The 24384-nt window shown below is 37.0% G+C and overlaps 1 protein-coding gene across 4 annotated transcripts in view; it reads left to right on the top strand.

The window, feature by feature from the left end:
* Positions 1 to 3414: 3414 nt before the first annotated feature.
* LOC124994643 (cyclic nucleotide-binding domain-containing protein 2-like) overlaps positions 3415 to 24384 on the top strand; it is a 98748-nt gene continuing 77778 nt past the window's right edge. For 3 of the 4 annotated variants that reach the window (XM_047566798.1, XM_047566799.1, XM_047566802.1), the window contains exons 1-6: positions 3415 to 3552; positions 6249 to 6360; positions 9451 to 9525; positions 17391 to 17479; positions 21431 to 21590; positions 24012 to 24095. In XM_047566798.1, the coding sequence (XP_047422754.1) occupies positions 3431 to 3552; positions 6249 to 6360; positions 9451 to 9525; positions 17391 to 17479; positions 21431 to 21590; positions 24012 to 24095 (642 nt within the window). In that variant the 5' untranslated portion in view covers positions 3415 to 3430. Of the gene's footprint in view, positions 3553 to 4146; positions 4265 to 6248; positions 6361 to 9450; positions 9526 to 17390; positions 17480 to 21430; positions 21591 to 24011; positions 24096 to 24384 lie in introns of those variants that run through there. The other variant, XM_047566800.1, reaches the window with a different exon arrangement.

A 24384-nucleotide genomic window follows, 5' to 3' on the forward strand; every position in this document is an offset into this window, starting at 1 on the left:
AAGAGTACAAAATTTCAGTTTTGGTGACCTATTCCCAGTGCAGCAACAGTAAATAAATAATTATAATGTATATTTCCAAATGGCTGTAAGAGATGATTTTAAACATTCTCACCCAAGGAACTGATAAATATTTGAGGTGATGGGTATACTAATTAACCTGACTTGATCATTCCATAATATATACATACATGAAATCATTACACTGTACCCCATATATAAAATTATTTGTCAATTAAAAATAACAAACAAAAAATCATCTAAGTCAATTTTCTCTCATTCACCAATTTCCAACTTACATAATTTTGTGGCAAAGCAAAATGTACCTCTTTCATTCTTTTTATCTTGTGTGTTTTACAACAATATTTTTACTGTCATTTTGTGGAATTTGAAGGTGATGAAAGTAAATATGTGCTCAATCTTCTCCTTTTCCCCAGAATGCTATGTTTTCTGGTTCTGAGTCTGAGTCTAAAATGTGGTTGATGAATTGTGAAGATAAAAACAAAAAACAAAAACAACTCTAGTCTCAATCATGCCAGGCTGTTTTGTATTAGATAAGAAGGTGTAGATTTTTCCTGATTACTCGGGCCTGTTTTATACTAGCTCCTCTTCATTTGCTTAGTTATATAGCTCTCCTATTGGACAGGGCCAGAAGTAAGAATGACATTTCTAACATCTTCTGTAGTTTATCTTTTCTGGTAAAAGTGATGCAGAAAGAAAATGTTAAGAGTCTTGGCTAAAAGTGAGAGTTTGCTGTTTTCAATTATTTATTATCTCTTAGCCTCCAGTTAGTTTCAAATATTTAATGTTTTAAAATCACATTTCTTTCAGCAAACAATAAGTGAAGGAATGTATCTTTTCTAAAATTTTCATTCAAAATACTTTGATGCCTATTCTTAATTCCATTAATTACATGAAGCAGTTTCAGATATAAAAAAAATGAAGCATCAAAGAAAACTAATAACCTTCCTAAGAATATGCAGTTAATAAGGCTATTTCTGGGGTTGGAACAATCTTGGTTTTTCTTCATCTATCTCCACTTAGTGTCATAACCATCTACTCTCCTGAGAAGAGTCCAACCGGGAAGGAGATTTGGGATAGAATTTTTACCATTTAAAAACTAGTTCCCGAGCATCTACCAAGTACCTGACTGTATGCAAAATGCTTTAAATTTTTTATGATCTTCTTTCTTTATAGGATCAAACAGAAATGCAGAGAGGTTAAGAAACTTGCTGAAGTTTGCACAGCTAGTAAGAGGGGTCACCAGGTTTGGAACCCAATTTTTCTTACTTGAAAGCTCAGGTTCTTTTCATATGCAGCTTCCTTTTGGGCACAGGTGAGCTGCTTACTCCAGTGATGAAATAAAGGGAAATAGGAAATTACAGTAATATGTGCTAGGGTGTCCCAGGGTCATAGTGTGGGGGAGTCTAAGAAGCTAGATGCACAGCAGGCACCAGCCAGAGAAAGGGCCGAGGTGTGTTTCAGGTTGAGTGATCAAAGAGACATTCCTGTGCCTTGGGGAATTTGGAGTAATTTCCCAAGGAGTGCCCTTGGAAGGAGGGATGGGAGGTGGTGGAAAGGTAGGGAGGGTAAAAAGATAAAAGATTGGAGAAGCAAGTGGAGGAGTTAGGGGGTGAAGAGTAGAAAGCATCTTTGAAATCAACCTTCCTCTTTTCAAATACATTTTAAAAAATTTTGTGATTCTGGGGATGGAACCCAGGGCCCAGTACAGGCCAGGCAAGTGCTCTACCACTGAACCACACCCCCTGCCCAAGAGCCTTTAAAATACAAGAAGGAAGTTTGGATTATCCTCAAATGAGTGGGGAACCATTTAAGGGTTTCTAGCAAGGGAGTGATATATGTACAAATTTGCATTTTATGCAGATCATTCTTGTAGTTGCAGAGATGTGTGGGGAAAAGGGGAGGATTTAAGAGTGATCCTCAGGTCTCTGTCTTGGATAAATGGACAGGTGGGTTCCATTCACTGAGACTGGAACCATCTCAGTAAACAAGTCTGTCACCGTATCTCTGTGGGATGGGAATCTGATTAGAGCTGATTTTGCACAAGAAAAATCAGTGTGCGTTTAGAAGTGGATAGGTCTTACATTAATGATCACCATCCGAATTCCTTGAGACTTAAGAAAGTTGTGCATCCTTGTATTCTTCCCCCAGGTGAAAACTTTGATTTTTAAAAATGAAGTTGATTCATACAGGCAATAGTGACTTTCAGGGGCATGCTGGGGCTGGGGCTGTGGCTCAGTGGTAGAACACTCGCCTTGCATGTGTGAGGCACTGGGTTCGATCCTCAGCACTGCGTAAAAATAAATAAATAAAATAAAGTTATTGTGTCCACATACAACTAAAAAATATTTTAAAAAAAATAGTGGCTTTCATAGATTTGCTGTTTTAGGTGATTTCCTTATAAAACCAGGTGCATTTTCAGGTTTCTGGTGTGACTCTCCATCCTAAGACCTTTCTAATGAAATGAAAAAGTGAAAATTGTAGAAGACATTAATTCCTGGGACGATCAATTCATTACAGTGGCTGTTTGTTGTTTTTATGACATCGTAAATTCTTATAATGGGCTAAAATGTATTTAACTTCATTTCCCAGGAAACTTCAGGCTAACGAGGTAATTTTCTTAATGTTAAGCTATCCGAGGAAAACAGCAGTGACTTATGACTCGATCTAATAAAGGAATTTCTAGAGCCCTTTGCGTCATCAGTGCCCACAGCGCGGTTTATCCTACAGCCAAAGGAGAGACCCTGGCTTTCTCCGCACAGTTCCCTAAAGTTCTGGTTATGGCTTTTGAATGCTTCGGTCCCCTCATTTTTCTCCCTAAGGGCTCAGAAGTCGGTTGCACTCTTTCTTGATAAAGAGTGAGGGCTGGGTCCTCTGTCCTGCCTCCCACCTTGCGGGCTGAGGGACTATGGGCAACTTGCAGCCCAAGGGCGTTTCCTGGCTCTAGACCAATGAGGAACTGCGAGTCAAGTCTCAGGACTTTGTATTTAGAAAAAAGCATCCTGCGCCTCGGCGCTTCTCAAACCTGCCACCGAAGCACCTCCCCGAGGCCTACCCGCATTGCCTCCCTCTCCCCGCTACATTTATTTTAAAAAGTCAAACAAAATGTTAAAAACGAACGCAAATGTTGTCTTCTACCTCTTCCACTTATCCTTTTAGTTTCACACCCGCACACGAATTCAGATCCCCCACTTGCACGCACGCATTCTCTGTTCCTGCTGCAACTTCACGACTCGCGCCCCAACATCTCCTTGCTCCAGACCGGGTTCTCTTCTGGGTCCCCACTTTGAGGAGCCAGGGGATCTTTGAATCAAAAGGCAGGGTCAGAGGAGTCTCCTCCCCAGGCTCCGCCCTCTGGCCACCTCCCAGAGGGCGCCGAGCTCCGGGGATCGCGCAGGTGGAGCAGGTGGCGATGGCTTCCCCGCCAAGCCCTGGGTCCTCTTTGGGGACTCTCAGCTCTGGAGCGAGGGAAAGGCTGCGGCGGGCCGCGGGAATCCTGGCGCACGTCTGCGGACTAGCCCTGTGCATGAAAAGGTAACTGTGGCCCAGGTGCTGGCCTGCCGCGGCCAGGAACCCCGCCTGGTTCCGATGGCAGCCCCCACCACCCGGCTTCTGGTCCAGGACCGAAGGCACCAGCCAAAGCAGCGAAGTAGCGCCCTCCGCGAACTTGCTGGCAATCCTAAAGGGAAATCTCTGCCTTCCTTCTCCCAGGAACCTTGTTTAGGTCGCCAGTGACCCATCTCACCTTCTCTAAGTGAATCAGAGGTGTCAATTTGGCTCCCTAAACAAGGAGACCGACCGGAGGATGTCTCAAGTTTATCACATTTGCCTCTGGAGCGTGCAAGAGTCAGAGATCTGTCCCCCTGGGACTTTGACTAAGTGTTGCTCCAAGTAACTGTGGGAATGTTTGCTGCCCAGGGAGAGCTCTGGTTCCTGATGGGAGTCGACAGCATGGGGGACAGAGGGATTTTATTTTTGTTTGTTTTCCCTGACGTGAACTAGATGAAGAATTTACCTGTGGAGGGTCTTCACAGAAATGAAAAAAAGCTGACTTTAAGATAGGATCTGTTATAGATTGGATCCAAGCCAAGCCCAATTCACAATATTTTCCTAGCTCCTTTAAATTCTTGCTTTATTGCTCCTTTCTGGAGGATTCTTAAGGCACAACATTCACCCTGATAGCTTCATAATTCAACCCTTAATCTTTGTGTTGTTGTCCAGTACAAATATAATGCAAGCCACAAATGTGAGCCACCTATGCAATTTTGAATTTTCTTGTAGTCACATTAAAAGGGGCGGGGGGGGGTAGGTTCTGGTGTGGTAGTGTTTGCCTGTAATCCCAGCTATTTGGGAGGCTGAGACAGGAGGATCACAGCAAGTTGGAGGCTAGCTTGGGCAATTTAACAAAACCCTACCTCAAAATAAAAAATGAAGGGTTGTAACTGAGTGGTGGACCGCCACTTGGTTCAATCACTAGTGCTACAAAAACCAAACAAAATGAAACAACAAAAAATCTCTAACAAGCAAAATCCCAAAATGGGTGTGTGTAAATGGTGGTGGTGGTGGAAACAGGTGAAATTATTCTTAATAATATATTTTCAACCTAGTATCTCAAAACTATGATCATTCAACAAGTTATCTGTATGAAAAATTTTAAGTTATTATTTTAATTGTAAAAATTTGTGGGATACCTCATGATAATTCAATACTTGTATATATTGTATAATGATCAAATTAGGGTAGTTAACTTTTCCATCTCCTGAAAAATTTTTATAGAATGGGAAAAAATTTGCAAATTATTCATCTGATAAAGGATTAATAGCCAACATATATAAAGCACTTTGAACTTGGTAACAAAAACAAATAATCCAATTAAAAACAGGCAGGATATGAATAGACACTTATCAAAAAAAAAAAAGGGAATTTAAATGACCATAAAATTTCTGAAAAAATGCTCAACTTCACTACATTATGGAAATGTAAATCAAAATTATAATGGTATATCCTGTTATTCCAGTTAGAATGGCTGTTACCAAAACAAACAAACAAACAAACAAAAACCCTGGTAAGGATGTGGAGAAAAGAGAACTCTCATACATCAAGCAGGAAGGTAAATTAGTGCAACCACTGTGGAGAACAGTATGGCAATATGGAAGATCTAAACTAAAACAAGATCTACCATATATCCAGCTATCCTGCTTCTGGGTATTATATCAAAGAAAATGCTTATCAGTATATCAAAGAGACATCCACACACTCATGTTTATTGCCGCACTACTCGCAATAGCTCAGGTATGGAATCAAGCTAGATACCCATTAACAAATGATGGACAGAAATATGGAGTATATATACATATATATGTAAATATACATGTATATATGTATATATATATATAAAAGAATGATATCCTATCACTTGCTATAAAAAGGATGAAACTGGAGTACATGTTAAGTGAAATATGGCAGATACAGAAAGACAATGTCTGCAAGTTCCATTTCATGTTGGATGTTACATAAAGAAATGTTGATCAGAATTTATAAATAGTGATTGCTAGAGGCTGGGAATAGTGGAGGGGAGAGGGGATAGTTGAAGGTTAGATAATAGGTATCCAAACACAGGTAGATAAGTTCTAGCATTCTACAGGATAGTGGGGGACCTATAATTCACAATAACTTATGTACTTTATGAATAACTAGAAGAGAGGAGGAGTATGAAGATATTAAAGCAGTTTGGTCTGTGGAATGGGGTCAGATGGGACTGTATTAAAGACCATAAAAAATGGTTTGTTATAAGTGAGTCCGGCAACTCCCCCAAGTCCCTCTTCCATGTGCTTACCACTCACATGCATTCCCACCAGTGTGATGCCATTTCCCACGAGGTGCTCAGCAGAACTGAGAAGATGCTAATATAATGCTCTTGAATCCCCAGAACTGTAAGCTAAACAAACTCTTTTCTTCATAAACTACTCAGTCTCAGGCATTTTGTTGTAGTAACAGAAAATGAACTAAGAGAACCACTTTGAGAGTAAGTTGTCAATTTCACCTTGTTTTTTGAATCTATGCCATGGAGTTTCACTTCAGATCCTGGCTTGTTCATTAATTTGTGTATGTTCTACTCCAGTTGATATATTTCCATATTAGCTTGTTATCATGCAAATTTTCTCCATTAAGTAGGTACTTATTTTTTCTACATAATTTTGGTTTTTAAATTTATATTATCTTTCCTACAGATACATTGAGAAGAGTTGGGCAGAAGAGTGGGCACTGTTTTACCTGAATATGAAGAATCATTCAGCTAATGAACTATTGTTTACTGTGACTGATTTTTCTAAGTATAATTTGGTTAGTATATTTTGTTTGCATCCTAATTAATAAGTATCTAGTTAGTAGAATAGAAAAATCTATAATACATTTTGAAATTATTTTTTGATTATAAATGTGATAAATAATTATAAGATCTCACCTATGGTGAAGGTTGAAGAAAAGGATAACAATGTTCATTGTTTTGAGGACATGAAGAAAATGGACACTTTCCTTCTCTGATGGTGGGAATGTAATTCCTACAGGGATCTGTAGGTCAATTTGACAATACATAATAATGTCCAGAATGTGCATGCCACAGTCCTTGATTTAAGGATCATATGTTGTCTCACCTTTGCTGTATTTTTCTTGGCAATTCCAGTTTTAGAAATTCACCTCATGAGTATGATTGGATAAGTATACACACTTGTATGTTTAAGAATGTTCTTTCAATTGTTTAAAAGTTTTTAAAAAGGAAGCAATTTACATTTCAACTGTTTTTACTTTTGACGTGGGAAGTATTATTTTTACTATAAATTTGTTATAGTTATTTTTTAAAATATGAAATAAAATAAAAATAATTCGGGTTTCATGAAAGAAATTTGGAATTTATAGAAAGGTTTTAAAGAAGAAAATGAAATGATTAAAGAATTCCATCCCCAAGAGGACAGATGATCAATCTTAACATTTGGGTATTTGCTTCCTTTCTTTCTGTGGATATGAATATATTAGTCATTTTCATGGTGATATATGTTTTGTAGATCAGTTAGAAATTTTAGTATATTCAATACTAAAAATAATTTGAGATTATTATTCGTATCATTCTATCAAATTAAAACTTAATTCTGAAAATTAGTTTATTATGTTTCATGATTGAAAGTTAGTTTATGAAAATTAGAAAATCAGTTTATTCTATCAGATCAAAAGTCAATTAAAAAACTCATTTATTATGCTTAATTTTTGTACTTTTTATGTATAGTTAGGGAGTATATGGTTATCAAATGAAAACAGTTCATTCTTTGTTATTTTACTTGGTACAATTCAATCATTATTATCAGTCATATCAATAGCAGTTTTCTTCGGGTTGTGGGTACTCATTTGAGTAGACTATGCAGAGTTAGCCAGGGTTCCATGACCCTGTGTGAATAACATTCCTAGGTCCATTAAAACTGACCCAAGTGTCAATTTGCTGGTATGGAATGGTTTCCAATGTAGGCACGGCAGAGTGGAGCAAAGTTCCTTGACTGAAGGGTCACGTGCTGTGTCATCTCTGTCATTTTTCTTGATGCTGCTGTCATTCATTCCTTTTTTAAGAATAGCTACTAAAATCTAGAATTGAGGCAGGGAAGCCAAAAATACAAATTGAGTTTGAATGTGAGTGTGTGTGTGTGTGTGTGTGTGTGTGCTTGTAGTAGTGCCTGACACATACTAAATGCTCAATATATTATTATGAGTATTACTATTAACAGCAGAAAAAATTATCAGAACAGTCCAGGAGTCTCTTAGGTCTGCATTCAGATTTTATCATTATGTGTGATGTGAAGAATAAATTCATATCAAGAGAGAGCATGGAACTCATTCATATCAAGAGAGAGCATGGAGCTCATTATTCATATCAAGAGAGAGCATGGAGCTCATTCTTATTCATATCAAGAGGGAGCACGGAGCTCATTCTTTTTCATGTTAAGGTCTAGATCTGGAAGGTACTCCAAAGGCTCATGTGTCGAGGGCTTGGTCCCCAGTGCAGCAAGGTCCAGAAGGGACTTTGGGGAAGTGGTTGAATCACGAGTATTCCGACCTCATCGATGGATTAATCCACTGAGGGATTTGTACTCGACAGCATTATTGGGAGGTGGTGGGAACTGTAGGTAGTGAGTGGGAGGAAGTGGTCACTGGCGATATGCCCTTGAAGGCTCTGTCTTGTCCCTGGTTCCCTTTCCTTTGTCTTTCTCTATTCCTGCCACCATGAGGTGAGCAGCTTTGCTCCACCACTCCCTTCCGCCACCATGTTTCTGCCTTGGAGCCAGCCAACCAGGGACCGAAATCTCTGAAACTGACGCCAAAGTAAATCTTATCTTCATTTTTTTTCTCAAGTATGTGTCATAGCAATGAAAAACTGACTAACACATGTTGATACCTAAGACCTGGAATAAAAAGGTAAAGGAAGATAGGACGTTGAGATGAACAAACACACTGAAGTAAGTCGTATTTCTCATGGCATGGCCCTCAGTCAAACGGAATTCCCTAGATAAGGAGGAAATACAGTCCCATTTATCCACAGTTACGCTTGCGCAGTTTCAGCTTACCTATCCTCAACTGTGGTCCATAAATAGTAATATTGCCTTGACTCTCAAGAGAGTGAGACCACATTTATATAACTTTTATTACAGCATATTATTATAATTGTTTTATTTTATTATTAATCATCATTAATCCCTTACTATGCATACTTTATTTTTTATCTTTTAAATATTTGTAGATGTTGATAAACCTTTATTTTTATTCATTTATTTATATGCAGTGCTGAGAATCAAACCCAGTGCCTCACACATGCTAGGCAAGCGCTATATCACTGAGCCACAACCCCAGCTCCAACTATGCATAGTTTAAAATTAAACATTAGCAAGGTGTGTATGTATAGAAAATAGTATATTTGGGGTTTGATACTGTCTGTAGTTTCAGGCATTCACAGGGGCTATTCGAGCAGATCCTTCACAGATAAGGAGGGAATTAGATACTACTGACCCTCTTTTAAAGGTACACGAAATCTGTTTGGTGAGCCGGAGTTTAACCTACATCCACCAAGTGACTCATAACCATAACTCACAAAATAGCATTTTATTGTGCAAACAACCCTCAACTTATTGTAATGGTCTTGTTGTCTTAGTTATACTCAAACAGATCTACGCCTAACCGTCAATAAATTCCATTGCTTGCTACTTCAATTGCTTTAAGTAAATTTGTTTCTTCAAGTTATTTCAACAAAGTTTATGTGAAGAATAAAAAGTCAATATTACATAAATATGCTGCTTCATGTTCCTCAGGCTATAAATCCTTTTCAAATTTTTAGAAGAAATTGTGTCCATGGGAACAAGTAGCATACATTCAGTGTAAATACACTTTATTTTACAGAGCAAAAAGTTTGAAAAACTGAAGACACTGTTGTTCATTCAGCCTAAACAAAGGAGCCAAGAAAATCTCAGAGAGGTAAAAAATAAATTTTTTTCCTCAAACATGATTATTTCCATGTTAATCAATCATGCTTATTTCCTGTTTCAACAAATACTATAAGTAAATCATGCCAAATAATTTTACTTACAGTTCTACCATCTTCATCCTTGCCTAAATTTTAGAGTTTAGAAATCAAAATGAGATTAAATAAAGGTGGTTGAGATATTAATATTTTCATTTGGTCTAGTGAAGCAATTATTTTATTTTATTAATTTTATACACTGATTAAAGACATTTTATCCTTGAGTTCCTACTTTGTGTTACATTTATTTGAGGTATGTATTTGGCATAAATAATTGTGAATACAAATCAATTTAGTTAAAGCCTATTAAAATGTTTTCCATAATTTTAACTTACTAATCTTCAAATGGACTTCAGTGATCCATTATGTGGATATGGATTTCAGTCCTTAAGAAATTAGGTGAACCTTTTCTATTAAAATTTTAATATGCTTAGGCAAATCAGATTTGCATCTGTTGTTTGTTTAGCCTCTAAAGAATGTTATATGTTTTATAAATCAGCTATAAAGGAAAAAGCTGTATTGAGTTTTAAACATTTTAAGATATAAAACTTTTTAGGGTATCTCTAAAGAATAAAGTGCCATATTATAAGTATTAATCATTATTTTTGGCATCAGAAATTTCTAAAAGTGGGTGTTTTCTACGCTTCTGACATTGCCTTGAATGCACCTACACCATTTTTACCTGGGGGAATCCAACGTTAGTAAATTGCATAGCCATAGAATTCTTTTGCTAGGAGCTGAACTTTTTGTCTGAGTACAGGCAGTCCTGAACTTAACAGAGAACTTACAACCTGGAAAAAGTAGTATAAGTAAACATGATTAAAATTAATTTTTCTTATAGAAATAATTTAAAATAGAGAATTATTTTTCCTAAAGGTGTATAAATAGACATGATGTTTACTCAACTCTATGAATCACATGCATACTATGAAGTATACCTCTTTTTAAAATTTTTATTTATTCTTTTTAGTTATATATGATAGTTAAGTATATTTTGACATATTTATACAAACAAGAAGTATGTCTTATTCTAATCCCAGGATCCCAGTCTTGTGGATGTAGGTTATGTGGAGATTCACTGTGTACATAGGAGAGTCATGTTAGATTCATTCCACTGTCTTTCCTATTCCTATCCTCCTCCCTTCTTTTTATTCCCCTTTGTCTAATCCAATGAACTTCTATTCTTTCCCTCTCCCCCTTGTTGTGTGTAGTGTCCACATATCAGAGAGACATTCGAACTTTGGTTTTTTGGGATTAGCTTATTTTACTTAGCATAATAGTCTCCAGACCCACTCATTTACTAGCAAATGTCATAAAGTCGTTCTTTTTTTATGACTGAGTAATTTTCCTTTTGTTTCCTTTATCCATTCATATGTGAAGGTACCTGTGTTGGTTCCATAGCTTAGCTATTGTGAATTGAGCTGCTACAGACATTGCTGGTGGGACTGAAAATTGGTGCAACCACTCTGGAAAGCAGTATGCAGATACATCAAAAAACTAGGAATGGAACCACCATTTGACCTGGTTATACTACTTGTAGGTATATATCCAAGGAGTTAAAAATCAGCATACTACAGTGATGCAGCCACATCAACGTTTACAGCAGCTCAATTCACATCTTTTTTGAGTATATGCATAAATCAGTCAAGATGTATTAAATTATCAGGCAAATGGAATTTACAGCAGAGATCACCAAAGAATGCTTTCATGGCAAGAAGCTGGGGGTGAGGATACTGATGATGAGGTAGAGGTGGCAGCTTTCAGATTCAAGAGTTGCAGGCAGACGGATGGAGTTGGAGAATATCATGCTAAGTGAGATAAGCCAATCCCAAAAAACCAAAGGCCGAATGATCTCTCTGATAAGTTGATGATGATGATACATAACGGGGGGTGGGAGGAAGGCAAGAATGGAGGAAGGATGGATTGTATAGAGGAAAAAGAGGGATGGGGAGGGGTGGGAAGAAGGAAAAATAACAGAATGATACAAACATCATTACCCTATGTACACGTATGATTACACAAATGATGTGACTCTACTTCATGAACAACCAGAGAAACAACAGTTGTGCCCCATTTGTGTACAATGAATCAAAAGAAATAAATAAAAAAAAGTTGAGGGCAGGTATCTTAAGAAGTAGCATACTGGTTCCTAATCATTGCTGCTTCATGAACCCTGCGTTTGAGGGTTTGAAAGGGTTTTTCCTCCCAAATAAAAGTCATCCATTAATAGTTAATTTATCTCCTTACTTAAAAAAAATAAAGTCACATCTTACCAAAAATTAGTACTTTTTTGGGAAGAGGGTACTGGGGATTGAACTCAGGGGCACTCAACAACTGAGCCACATCCCAAGCCCTATTTTGTATTTTATTTAGAGACAGGGTCTCACTGAGTTGCTTAGCGCCTTGTTTTGCTGAGGCTGGCTTTGAACTTGTGATCCTCCTGCCTCAGCCTCTGGAGTCACTGTAATTACAGGTGTGCACCACTGAGCCCAGCTTCAATTAGCAGTTTCGATCAGCATTATAACTGGTATTCCCATGCTGAGTTGATATGAGTCTAGCTGAAGCAAATAAAATTTATATAATATTCTGGTGGCTTTACTGTGGTACATGAATAATTTCATTCAACTTTGTAATAACCCCCAAATTATTGCCATGGTCAATATCCAGGAGTTTTTCCCCTATATTCCCTCCAAGGAATTTTATAGTTTTTTGTCTTATATTTATGTTTTTTATTCATTTTGAGTTGACATTTGTGCATAGTATAAGATAAGGGGCCAATTTCATTGTTTTGCCAATGGAAATCTAGTTTTCTTAGCAGCGTTTACTGAGGACTCTCTTTCCCCCATTGTGTCTTCTTGGTACCCATAATTAACCACATATGTTTGGATTTATTTATGGGCTCCTTATTCTGACCACCTATTCTGAGCTATGTGTCTGTTTTTATGATAGAACTATGATATTTTATTACTATAATTTTGTAATGTAATTTTAGATCAGAAAGTACAATGTCTCCAATTTTATTTTTATTTCTCAGTATTTTATGGTTCCACATGAATTTTAGATTTTTTAAAATTTATATGAAGATTGTCATTAGGATTTGGGTAGGGATTACATTGAATCTATAGATTAATTTGGAGAATATGGACATTTAAACAATATTAATTCTTCTGATCCATGAGGGTGATATATATTTCCACTTATTTGTATCTTCTTCAACTTCTTTCACCAATATTTTGAGTTTTTAGAGCATAGCCCCTTCATCTCTTTGGTTAAATTTATTCCTAGGTATTTGATTTGATTTGATGCTCTCATAAATGGATTTGTTTTCTTAATTTTTTTCCGTTAGCTCATTATTTGTGTATAAGAATGCTGCTGATTTTTATGTTGATTTTGTATTCTGCAACTTTATTAAATTTGTTTTTTAAGTTAACTAGTCTTGATGGTGGAATCTTTGTTTTTTTCATATAGAATAATGTTATTTGCAAACGATTTTACTTCTTTCTTTCTGATTTCAATGTCTTTTATTTATTCTTCTTGCCTTATTGCTCTGGCTAGTATTTCTACTACTGTGTTGAATAGAAATGGTGAGAGTAGGCATCCTTACCTTATACTGGAATTTAGTGGAAAAACTTTCATTATTCCCCTGCTGATTATAGTGTTACTGTGGGTTTTTCATAAATATCTCTTATATTGAGGAACTTCTTTCTATATGTAAGGAAGGTTTTGGATTTTATGATGCATTTTCCATGTCAATTGCTGTGTTCTTTTGGTTTTTATATTTAATTCTGTTAATGTGATGTGTCACATCAATTGATTTAGGTGTATTGAACCACTCTTGTATGCCAAGGATAAAACCAAGTTGGTCATCATGTATAATCTTTTTTATTTGTTGTTGAATTTAGCTTGCTAATATTTCATTTAGAATTTTTGCCTCAATATTTGTTGGAGAAATTGGCTAGTAGTTCTCTTTTCCTTCCTATTTTTTTTTTTTTTTTTTTTTGTTTGTTTGTTTGATGTCTTTGTCTGGGATAGCTATCAGAATGATACTGGCCTCATAAAATATACTTGGAACTATTCTCTCTAGCTGCAATGTTCAGAAGAGTTTAAGAAGCATTGGCATTAATTTTTCTTACATGTTTAAGTTTACTGGTAAAGCTGTCTGATACTGGAACTTTCTTTGTAGGGAGATTTTTTATTTATTCTGAAATCTCCTTATTTGTTTTTCATCTTTTCATGCTTTGTACTTTCTATTACTTCCTGACTCAACCAGTTAGATTGTATTTTTCTAGAATTTTATTTCATTTTCTCTACGTTACCCAATTTATTGACAAATAATTATTTATAATAGTTCCTTATTATCCTTTTTAATTTCAAGGAATCTGTAATTTCTTCATTTTTATTTTAAATCTTATTTAAGTATTCTTTCTTCATTTTTTTACTGAGGAAATCTGTAATTTCTCCACTTTTACTTTTTTATTTGCTTGAGTTTTTTCTCTTTTTCCTTAGACTAGCTAAGAGTTTGGCAATTTGTTAATTTTTGAAAAGACCAACTCTTGTTTTTATTGATTCTTTCCATGATTTTTATATTCTCTACTTGATTTCTATTCTGATTTTTGTTACTTCTTCTAATTTCAGGTTTAATTTGTACTTCTTTTCCTAGTTCCTTGAGGTACAATGCTAATTTATTTATTTAAGATTTTTCTTTTTAAATATTGACAATTGTTATAAACTTCATTAGAACTGCTTTTGCTGTATTCCATAGATTTTGGTATTTTATATAATCATTGTTACTAGTTTCAATATATTTTTTCATTTCCCTTTGGATGTCTCCCTTGACCATTTGATTATTGAGGAGCATGCTGTTTAATTTCCACATATTTGTGAATTTTCAAGATTTCTCCAGTTATTGATTTCTAGTTTTATAGCATTGTGGTCTAAGGCAATGCTAGACATTATTTTGATCTTCTTAAATTTGTTTTCTGGCCCAAGATATGATCTATCCTGGAGAATGTTCCATCCTGTTGGATGGAGATTTCTGTGTATGTCTATTACGGCTATCTGGTCAAAAGTGCTATTCAAGTCTAGTATTTCCTTATTTATTTTCTGTCTAGTTGATCTACCCATTGTTGAAAGTGGGGTATTGGTGTCCCTTACTATTTTTGTGTTGCTATCTATTTCTTCCTTCATATCCATTAATGTTTACTTTATATAGTCAGGCCCTCCAACATTAGCAATATATATATATATATATTTATAATTACCATGTCATCTTATGAATTTGATGCCTTGAAGTCTATTTTATCAGATATCAGCATAGTCTCTCTGCTTTTGGTTACAATTTGCATGGATAGCTTCTTCTACCTTTTCACTTTCAGCCTATGAATGTCCTTAAAGATTATTTGGGTCTCTGGTAGATAGCATATCATTGGACATTTTTTTCAGATATTCAGATATTCTGTATCTTTCGATTGAAGAATTTAAACTATTTACATTCAAGGATATTATTGATAGATAGGATTTACTAACTTCTTTTCCTATTTGGTTTCTGGTCTTTTGTAGCTCCTTTGTTCCTTTCTTCTTCTCTTGTCCACCTTTGTGACAATCTATGGAACAAGGTTCCCGTGCTCAGGTTCTTATGAAACTACAATAGCATCTGGAATTTGAAGCATAGGTTCATTCTTCAAGGCATGCATGGATGTCATTCTCCCACTAAGCTGGGATCTGTTGCTCTGAGGTATAGCCCAGCAGCTCAGATCCAAGAGGGTGGGATATAACTGTGGTTCTGAAAAGGGCACAGTTGCAATTTGGGACCCAGAAACAACAGGGCATAGTGGCATCTGGGGGTTTAGGGAATAAGGTACCATATAGTAATGACTCTGGAATGATGGGACATAGCAGTCGCTCATGCTCTGTGAGGTCAAATGCAGCAGCCTCAGGAATGGATTGGGAATGGGTTCTAGGTGACTCGGAGCAGTTCAGCAATGACTCCATTGCCTGAAGAGGTGGCTCAAACTGTAGAGGGATAGACCAGTTTCAGGTAGGAGAGCTGTCTTGGAGACCATGGTGACAAAACTTGGCCAAGGCTCAGATTCCTTGAGATGGGAAGTGTCATGTCTCCTCAGCCTCAGAGAGCATAGCTGTTTGGATCCCTTGAGGAAGATGGTATCACATCAGCTGCGGTGCTCAGAGGTGTAATTGCTCCTGTGTCCTGGAGGCTTGGAGCCCCCAGAGGTGGGTGTGGCCTTACTTGTAGTGGGTGAGAGACTGTTTTGAAGTTCGGGAGGCCTGAAGTCCCGAGGGGGCTGTCTCAGCCATGATGCTAGGGGTAGGGTGTGACTGTTCCAGTGTGCAGAAGGCCTGAGGTCCCTGGGGATGAAGTTCTGCCTTGACTGTGGTGCTAGGGGTGTGACAACTTAAGTAGTCAAAACTCTGGGTTCCCAGTAGCAGGGTAGGACTTGGCCTTATGAGGAGGGTGCAGCAGGGACTGGGATGGGCAGAGAATGAAGTAGCTCTATGGCGGCTTGGCCCTAAAGCATAATGCTTAGCAGCTCTGCTTGGGGATGATGTGCTCCTAGGTGGGTAGGGAGCAGTGGTGGCTGAGTCTCAGGGATGGGAGAATGCCATGACTACTCTCCACTGGAGCAGGGGACACTCCAGCAGTGGCTCTGGCTCTAAGATGGTAAAGAACAATAGCAACACAGGCAGAGGACAGCATCTGCTCCCCTCTGGAGTGGCTCGGTGCTTACACTCTAGCAGAGCTCAGAGTCTGTGAGGCTGCTGGAGTCTCCATTAGCAAAGACTGCAGGTGTCTGGTGGTGACATGGACTTCCAGGGTGCTCTTGCTTACTGTTTCCCTGCAGAGAGAAGGCCCTCCTGGTTCTGAGCCGATCCCGAATGGATGGGGTGGCAGAAGCAATATGTTTCCTTCCCTTCTCTGTGGGTTTCTGTGCGCTTCAGGATTTCTGTTTCCTCTTTTCTCCAGTGCTCTTCTTTAGTTGTTTTGGTTGAAATGTAGTTGTTTATCCTTTGTGTGTCAGGGTGGTGGTGGTGGCAGTACAGGGAAAAGTGCCAGGAACTTCTAGTTGACCATCTTGCTGACGCTAGCTCCTGGGGCTAATCTTTGTATATGGTAAGAGTTAGGGGTTATTTTTTTTTAGACTTTAAAAGAGTTAGGAGTTATTTTTTTTCAGACTTTAAAAATTGCAAACATTTTAAAGATTTAGTAGCCACATCATGTTCATTCTCAAAAATAGCAGGCAGATCAATATTAATGCATATCAAAACCTAATACTTTGGAAGAAGGGGGAAAAGGCATATCTGCACTTCTCATTTCCAGTAGCCTTCAAGGAAAGACCTTCTTCATAGAGGTACGTGACCTGACATTGTGGAAGTTCATGTGTGGATGCTGGCGAGGACCATTGTCTTCTTGCTGTGTCTGATGTCTTCTTCCCTTCCACAGGGGATGTTTTACCTTATTAAGATCATACGAAGCTAGGCATGGTGGCATGTTCTTCTAGTTCCAATATTTGGGAAGCTGACATGGTAGGATTAGTTGAGTTCAGGAGTTTGAGACCAGCCTGGGTGAAATGGTGAGACCCTGGTTTCAAAAAATCCTAACAAAGTCTGATGACTGTGCATAGAAGATTTTACTTCCCAGTGTCCACTATATAAAAATTGGCTAGCCTTTGGAGAACACATAAAACCTATTCTTGTTTTGATTATCAGAAATATTGAAGGATCTAAGCAGAACATCAGCATAACTTTCCTTTAGACCTTTTCTAAGCTATTATTTATTTATTTTCTTTCTTTTTTAAAAAAGATTCAACAATGTCTAAAGAAGAATAGGTCATTTTGCAGTTTGCCAAATGAAGTTCAGCTCCAACTTTGCCAGACCGCAATCTATGAAGAGTAAGTGATGCAACCGGGCGCTGTGGCACATGCCTGTAATCCCAGCAGCTGGTGAGGCTGAGACAAGAGGATTTCGAGTTCAAAGCCAGTCTCAGCAACTTAGGGAGGTCCTAAGCATCTTAGAGAGACCCTGTCTCTAAATAAAATAGGAAAAGGCACTGGGGATGTTGCTCAGTGGTTAAGCACCCCTGGGTTCAATCTCCGGTACAGAAAAAAAAAAGTAAGTGACACAGAAATATTCTACTCAGGTCTTGGCAGTCCCCTAAGAAAGTCAGTGGCAGATGGTGAATAGAGTTTGGCAAAACTTACAAACAAAAGTCATGTTGCAAAATGAATATTGACCAAAGGGAATATATCACCATTTGGGGTGTGTGTTTTGAACTCTGTAATGTAATGATGAGATTTCAAACCAATCTGAAGCAAACTAGAAAATAAGATGAAGACTAACAAACACTTGTTATAAGTAGAGAAGCAAAACAATATAAAAATGACTAGACTTCTCTAGAATAAAGGAAATCATGCAAATTCATACAAAATGTATTAGGTAAAGTAAGTTTTTTGATAAAGGTCTGCAGTTGACATTTGTAATTTGGAGTTACCTGAAATTTCTTTAAATGCCAACTAACATTTTCATAGTTCTTCAAAAGTTAACCCTACACTCTCAACGTGGACTATAAACAAAAGAAAACAAACAGAACAGCTACCTTTTAATATATGTTTAAGGTTGTGATAGATATATCATTTTGATTTGAAATTAACATATGGAATAAAAGTAGGGCAAGGACCTCAGTGTTTCTGATACAGGTAAGGGCAAAGGTCATAGGAATCTTTGCTTAGGTGAGTTAGTCCCTGTTTCCTAACTGGATTCTGTTGTCTGCAACCCAGAGCTTTCTATTACAAGATTCATTGGGTATGTGATTCCTTCTTGGAAAAAGTTTGTGACATATGAACTGCCTTTCTTAGGAGACTGCCAAGTAAAAATCATGTATATTTAGAAATTTTAGTAGGGAGTTACTTTCATTAAGTACCAGTTCATTCAATGAAAATTACTATTAATATTTATTCAGATATTCCCTTTACAATGGAGACTAAAAACCAAAAGTGAATCAATATTTTTCTATAAATAATTAATAATTTTCATAGGTTCTTCTTAGAGTTTGATAGAAAATTTACCTATATAGCCATACACATATTTATGTAGACATTTTAATTTCCAAATGTGAAGTTATTAAGCCATTTTCTATTCTTAAAAATACTCTGATTTATCTACTGGTAGTGTTGGAATAGTTGTGTCTATAGACTTAACAAGAAAAAAAATATTAAGGAGGAAGAGGGAACCATTCATAAGTGCTTCAAATGCTCCGGAAGCATAAAATTAAATGTTTAAACATGAGAACTGTATTTAGTATTGGCATTCCTTCACTAAGTAGGCTCTTGAAGAATCATTCTGAGGTTACAGTATAATACAAAAGTAGAGTATAGGTCCATGTGAATATTTTATGGTTTTATTATATTGGCGATATTCTTAAATTTTAATGCTGCAAGAGAAATGGGCAGCCCTGTAATCCTTGTGTCAAGGAGATGTAGAAGAGGCTGATGATCCAATTAGTGTAATGGGCATCTGGCACTCAGAGGAAGCACTTCCAAACCTGGCTGAGAAGGACTGGCCCTCTTCCACACTTTCACAATATAAAGAAGAGAAAGCAGGATGCAGAGTCCTCCTCCTACATTTTCTGTGATGATTTTCATCTGACAGAGCCCTGAAGATCAGACTGGCATCCGCTGGAGTGCTTGTCCTATTAGCTCTTCCCTCTAACTTTGCCTTCCCACACGCCCTCTTCCCTTTTCTTTTCCACCACGTACTTATCATTGGCTATATTCTCATGATTCCACAGTGGGTCCACTGAACTATTATCCTACTCTTTGTTCTTAGAAACCCATCATTATGTAAAGGACATTTCACATGTAACAGTTATCTCTGAAATTTTAAATAGTTTCTCAAGACTATGCAGTTCAGATAAGGGCTTTAAAAAAAAATCCGAGTCTGTTAATATAAACAATGGAAAGTCAGGAGTCTTTGCATTTTAATCTTGTAATTTTCTTCCCAGAGGCAGTGAAAACAGCAACTTTTTGCATCTTCTTCCTTTGGAACTAGAATCATAGTTCTTTAAGTAACCATATAACTTGATCTTGAAATTCTATTCACTTGCATTATGTGTCCTGAATGTTGAGGAACAGTCTGCTGTGGTCCTCTTGTGCTACCGCATGCCTTACCATGTGGGCCCAAACTCCCAGGACTTTGATTATTCTTTTACCAGGGCCACTTGTCAGGATTGTTTAGACACCCAATAATTCTGAGATGATAGTGCACTGCAGTTCTTGTACTGAAGCTGGTCTCCTTCCAGACAAATAATAGGCTTGATTACTGCTTGCTATAAAATAAATGGATTCCCTAAGCTCAAGTCTCTTGTGGCTCATCCTGCTGCATAATCAGGTTCCACTGGTCCTAGGTATTGGCCTGTGGGACTTGGGGAATTTTGCAACCATGTTGATAATCCCATCATTGTGGCTGATGTAGCTAATAGAATTTTTTTGTATTTGACTCAGGAGTCTAGTGCCTTCTGTCAGCATCCATGGAACTGTGGAAGCCTAACTTCTTAACTTGTATAATTGTTTGGGTGGAGTTTTCTTGCTTCTAATTCTCCTTCACACTGTCAAACTTATTGAAATAGGGCCAAATCCCAATACTTTATAAACTATCTTCCTTTTGAAGAATACAAATCACTAGTAGATATTCTCTATTTCCCCCCTAAAACATGGTGAAGCATATAGGTGATGTTTATTCCCATTTTGTAAATAATTAGAAGTAGAGGGTAAGTGATTTTCTCAAGATCATTTAAGTAATTCATCCCAGATTAAATGCTCCATTCAGGCCTTTTCACTGATTACACCAGAATGGAAGCATCTTTACCATGTAATACTGCCAACTTCTGTCTTGCTAACTTTTTCTGCAATGATACCTGCTTCATTTGAGATATAGGGATTGTAATTTCTATTCTAGGAAGACAGGATTCTGTGTAGTATAATTACTAACTGATAATCTGAAATTATGCAGATTTGCCAATATTTCAATAGAACATGTTCTGTTCAGTCATCACAAAAAGTAATACTCATATGAGTAAAATAAAATCAATGGTGTTCACTCTCAGCCTTGCACTGTTTCTCAAGTATAGTTTCCTCAAAATACTGTGAAGAGCCTTTTAGGGGTAGATTCCAGGGTTCCATCTAGATCTACCTAATCAGAATTTCCAGGGTGCAAAAGAATCATGTTTTTAATCAAATGTCCCAGGTAAACTTTTGAGTCTGTTAAAGCTTGTCATGAATTATTACAAGAGATGAACCGTTTCCATAAACCAGGAGTAGATCAACTACTATCCTCTGGCTAAATAGTTATAGAAAGTGGTGAATTTTATTAAAAGGTTCCTGAATATATTACTTTTAAAAATTCTTGATAAAAGGTGTACAAATCATCACCAGATCTGTCTCCCAGTAAGTCAAAACCCTTGCCTTATATCAGGAATTTAGCAATAGTGGTTTAAAAAAAGGCTTATATTTGTGAAATAGCAGGCTCACCTAAGTAATTCATTTGTGTGGAGACCTTCCACTCTGTGGTTGTGCAATACCTCCTCTTGCCTATTCATAAATTCACTCAATCTATACACATCGAGTACCTACTTTCTGGGCCCAGCGCCATTCAGGGCTCTGCTCTACAACCCTAGATGTCTACTGCCCTCAGGGTCTGTCCAGAGGAGGATGGTAATTACTCCTTAACAAAAACAAATCTCTTTATAGGTGAAAATGACAAAGTTTTGCTTTTTGTTCTGTTTGTCACCAGTGACTTCTAGCTAGCCATTTTGCTGAAGAAATGTCTTTGGTATTCCTTCTCTCCAGGTTTGAAGCTGAAAGCATGGTTCTAAGGCAAGGACATGCACCCCTTGAATGCTACTTGATTCTTGCTGGTCGTTTAAGGGTTGTATCAAATAATACAAACAAGAACAAAAACTCCAACTCTGACATTTTAAGTGAGTTTGAAGAAGGTGACTTCATAGGGGTAAATATCATCTCATTTTCTCAGTCTTTCATCATTTTTTTAAATTTAAAAAACTAAAAAATAAATTATGATTGAGGGTATCGCCCAGTGGTAGAATTTATTTTCAGAATGCATGAGACCCTGGGTTCAGTCTCCAGGATCAGAAGAAAAAAAAATTATGTAATCTGTATGTCATTGCTTGTGTTAAAATAACAATGTGGCATAGTATTGTCCTCAAGTATTAGATATTTTAGTAAGTGAAATACTTCAAAATCAATATATTTTTCCTTAGTAGAATAGAGTCAACATACATCCTAATATATGGTTTGTCAATATTTATTAATAGGATAAATTAATGGTTGTTATTTTCATTGACCAATTTAATGAATGAGTAGCAAACCATGTAGCTTTGGAGGTAGGGTGGTATTAACAAATTAAGAATTTCTGATTCCAGGAGCTCTTTTTGGTTCTTTAAAGAAATTCTATGTTTGCAAAAGTTTTTATGTAAAGGGGATAAGATTTAGGCTAAGAAGGCAGCTTGTGTGTAGTAATCATTTCTACATTTAGTTAAGGCCAGATTGAATTTGGAGATTCCTGAATCCAGAGTCCCTAAGTATAGAGATCTTGGGAACGGAGAGCATTTGCTGGGTTGATTTTGGAAATGTCAATTGAGGTGAAATATAGTATCAGAAACAGTGATAGAGTTTGGACTTGTTCTCCAGGCAGTGAAACTGATTAGGGTTTTTTAAGCAGAGAGGAGATGGACTGGATTATCATTAAGATAAACGACTAGTGGTGATTTATCATTAAGATAAATGACTAGCAGAGGGAAGCAAAATGGAATTGGAGAATAGTTGGGAGACTGTTCAGCAGCCCCTTGAGCAAGGCGCTGGATGTGGGGATACCAAGTAGGATGCAGGATGCAGAAGCCTCATCCTGCATTTTCTGTGATGGTTTTAATCCTACTGAGTCCACTGTGCTGCCCTGATTAAGTGCAGATCAAATCAACCGGTTGGTTTTTCAACTAAGGAAAGAATCTTGGAAACCATTTGGACTAGGTGTTTCTCAAATTTAATTTTTTAAAAAATTGTGGTCTCCTCCTCCTCCTCCTCTTCCTCCTCCTCCTGGTTGGTACTGGGAGTTAAACCCAGGGGAACTTTGCTACTGAGCTACATTCCCAGATCTTTTTATTTTTTATCTTGAGGCAGGTTCTCACTAAGTTGCCTTGCTAAACTGGTAAGACTGGCCTTAAACTCGTGATCCTCCTGCCTCAGCCTTCAGAGTTGCTGAGATTACAGGCATGTGCTATGGTGCCCAGCTGGTTATTATTTTTAAAAATTTTAGAGTTTTTTATTAGTGAATTATAGTTATACATAATAGTGGAATTCCTTTTGTGTTCTTATTTTTTTAATTAATTAATTTTGTGGTGCTGAGGATTGAACCCTGGGCCTTGGGCATGCTAGGCAAGTGCTCTACTACTAAGCTGTACCCCCAGCTCAAATTTAATTTTAAAGTCATGCTGTGTTTCCTTCCATGAGATACACACACTTTGATTCTTTATTACAACTTGTTCAGTTTTATAATCATAAAGAATTGTTACGTTTTGTAAATGTCCACATTAACACTTCTCCTGTCCCTGGCCCATTAGCAGCATGATTCTATATCAGCTTATCCACTTCAAGCTTGTTGTCTTCAGAACCAAGCGACCCTTTTTTTCTTAGTAATAAAGTGTTCAATGTAGGTAAGACACAGCATTATGTGTTTGTAGATCATGCTTCTGTTTTGACACAGGAAGTGTTTGAGAATAAAGAAGCACTCTACCTGGGGTTCTGTTTTCATACAAAACTTTGCACACACCTGATGCTGCTGGGACTTGGGAGTTATATGAAAGCAAGGTTCAAACAAGTCCTTATTCATTCATTTGGTAAGCTCAAGATTTTCTTTTAAAAGTTGTTTGATTAGCAGGAATAAGTTCTGGTGTTCTATAGCACAGTAGGGTGACTATAGTCAATAATCATTAGAAGACAGGATTTTGGATGTTCCCACCACAAAGCAATGATAAATATTTGAGGTTATTGATATGCCAGTGACCAGACTTGATTATCAAACACTGTATATATGTATCAAGATATCACTGGGCTGGGGTGGTAGCTCACCGGCAGAGCACTTGCCTAGCACGTGTGAGGCACGGGTTCGATCTTCAGCACCACATAAAAATAAACAAAATAAAGATATCGTGTCCATCTATAACTAAAAATATTTTTTCAAAAAGATATGCTGTGTCTCCAAAATATGTACAATTATTCTATCTCAATTTAAACATTAAATTATTTATTTAAAATGATACCTAATTGTAATTCCATAGTTTCCCAGACTTTCAGTGTAAGATTAATGTCAGAGCTGAAATAATTCTAAAGAGATGCATTTGTTTTTGTTTTTCAGGAAATCTGCCTTTTAACAAATGCCAGTCGGCCTACTTCAGTTTTATGTGAAACAAATGTAAAGCTTCTGGTAGTAGGTAAAGAAGTAAGTATCTGATGATGCTCATTAAAACATCTAATGTTTTAAGGAAAGCTTTTTAGGAATCCCAGATATACTTCCAAACTAAAAATATTTATATTAAGATAAATACTAATGAAAATTATGCTCATGAAGTAAGTAATGTTAGATCTTGATGCTTTGTGTGGATAGGTCATGAGTAGCCCTCTTTAGTTAGGAAATTACCACACACCACAGGCATTTTGAAGGATTTAATTAAATCTGTTAGATCTGTACCTGGCAGAACAAAATGGCAAGTGGTAGTAACTGTTGCTGT

Source organism: Sciurus carolinensis, chromosome 10, assembly GCF_902686445.1.
Source record: "Sciurus carolinensis chromosome 10, mSciCar1.2, whole genome shotgun sequence".
NCBI lineage: Eukaryota > Metazoa > Chordata > Mammalia > Rodentia > Sciuridae > Sciurus > Sciurus carolinensis.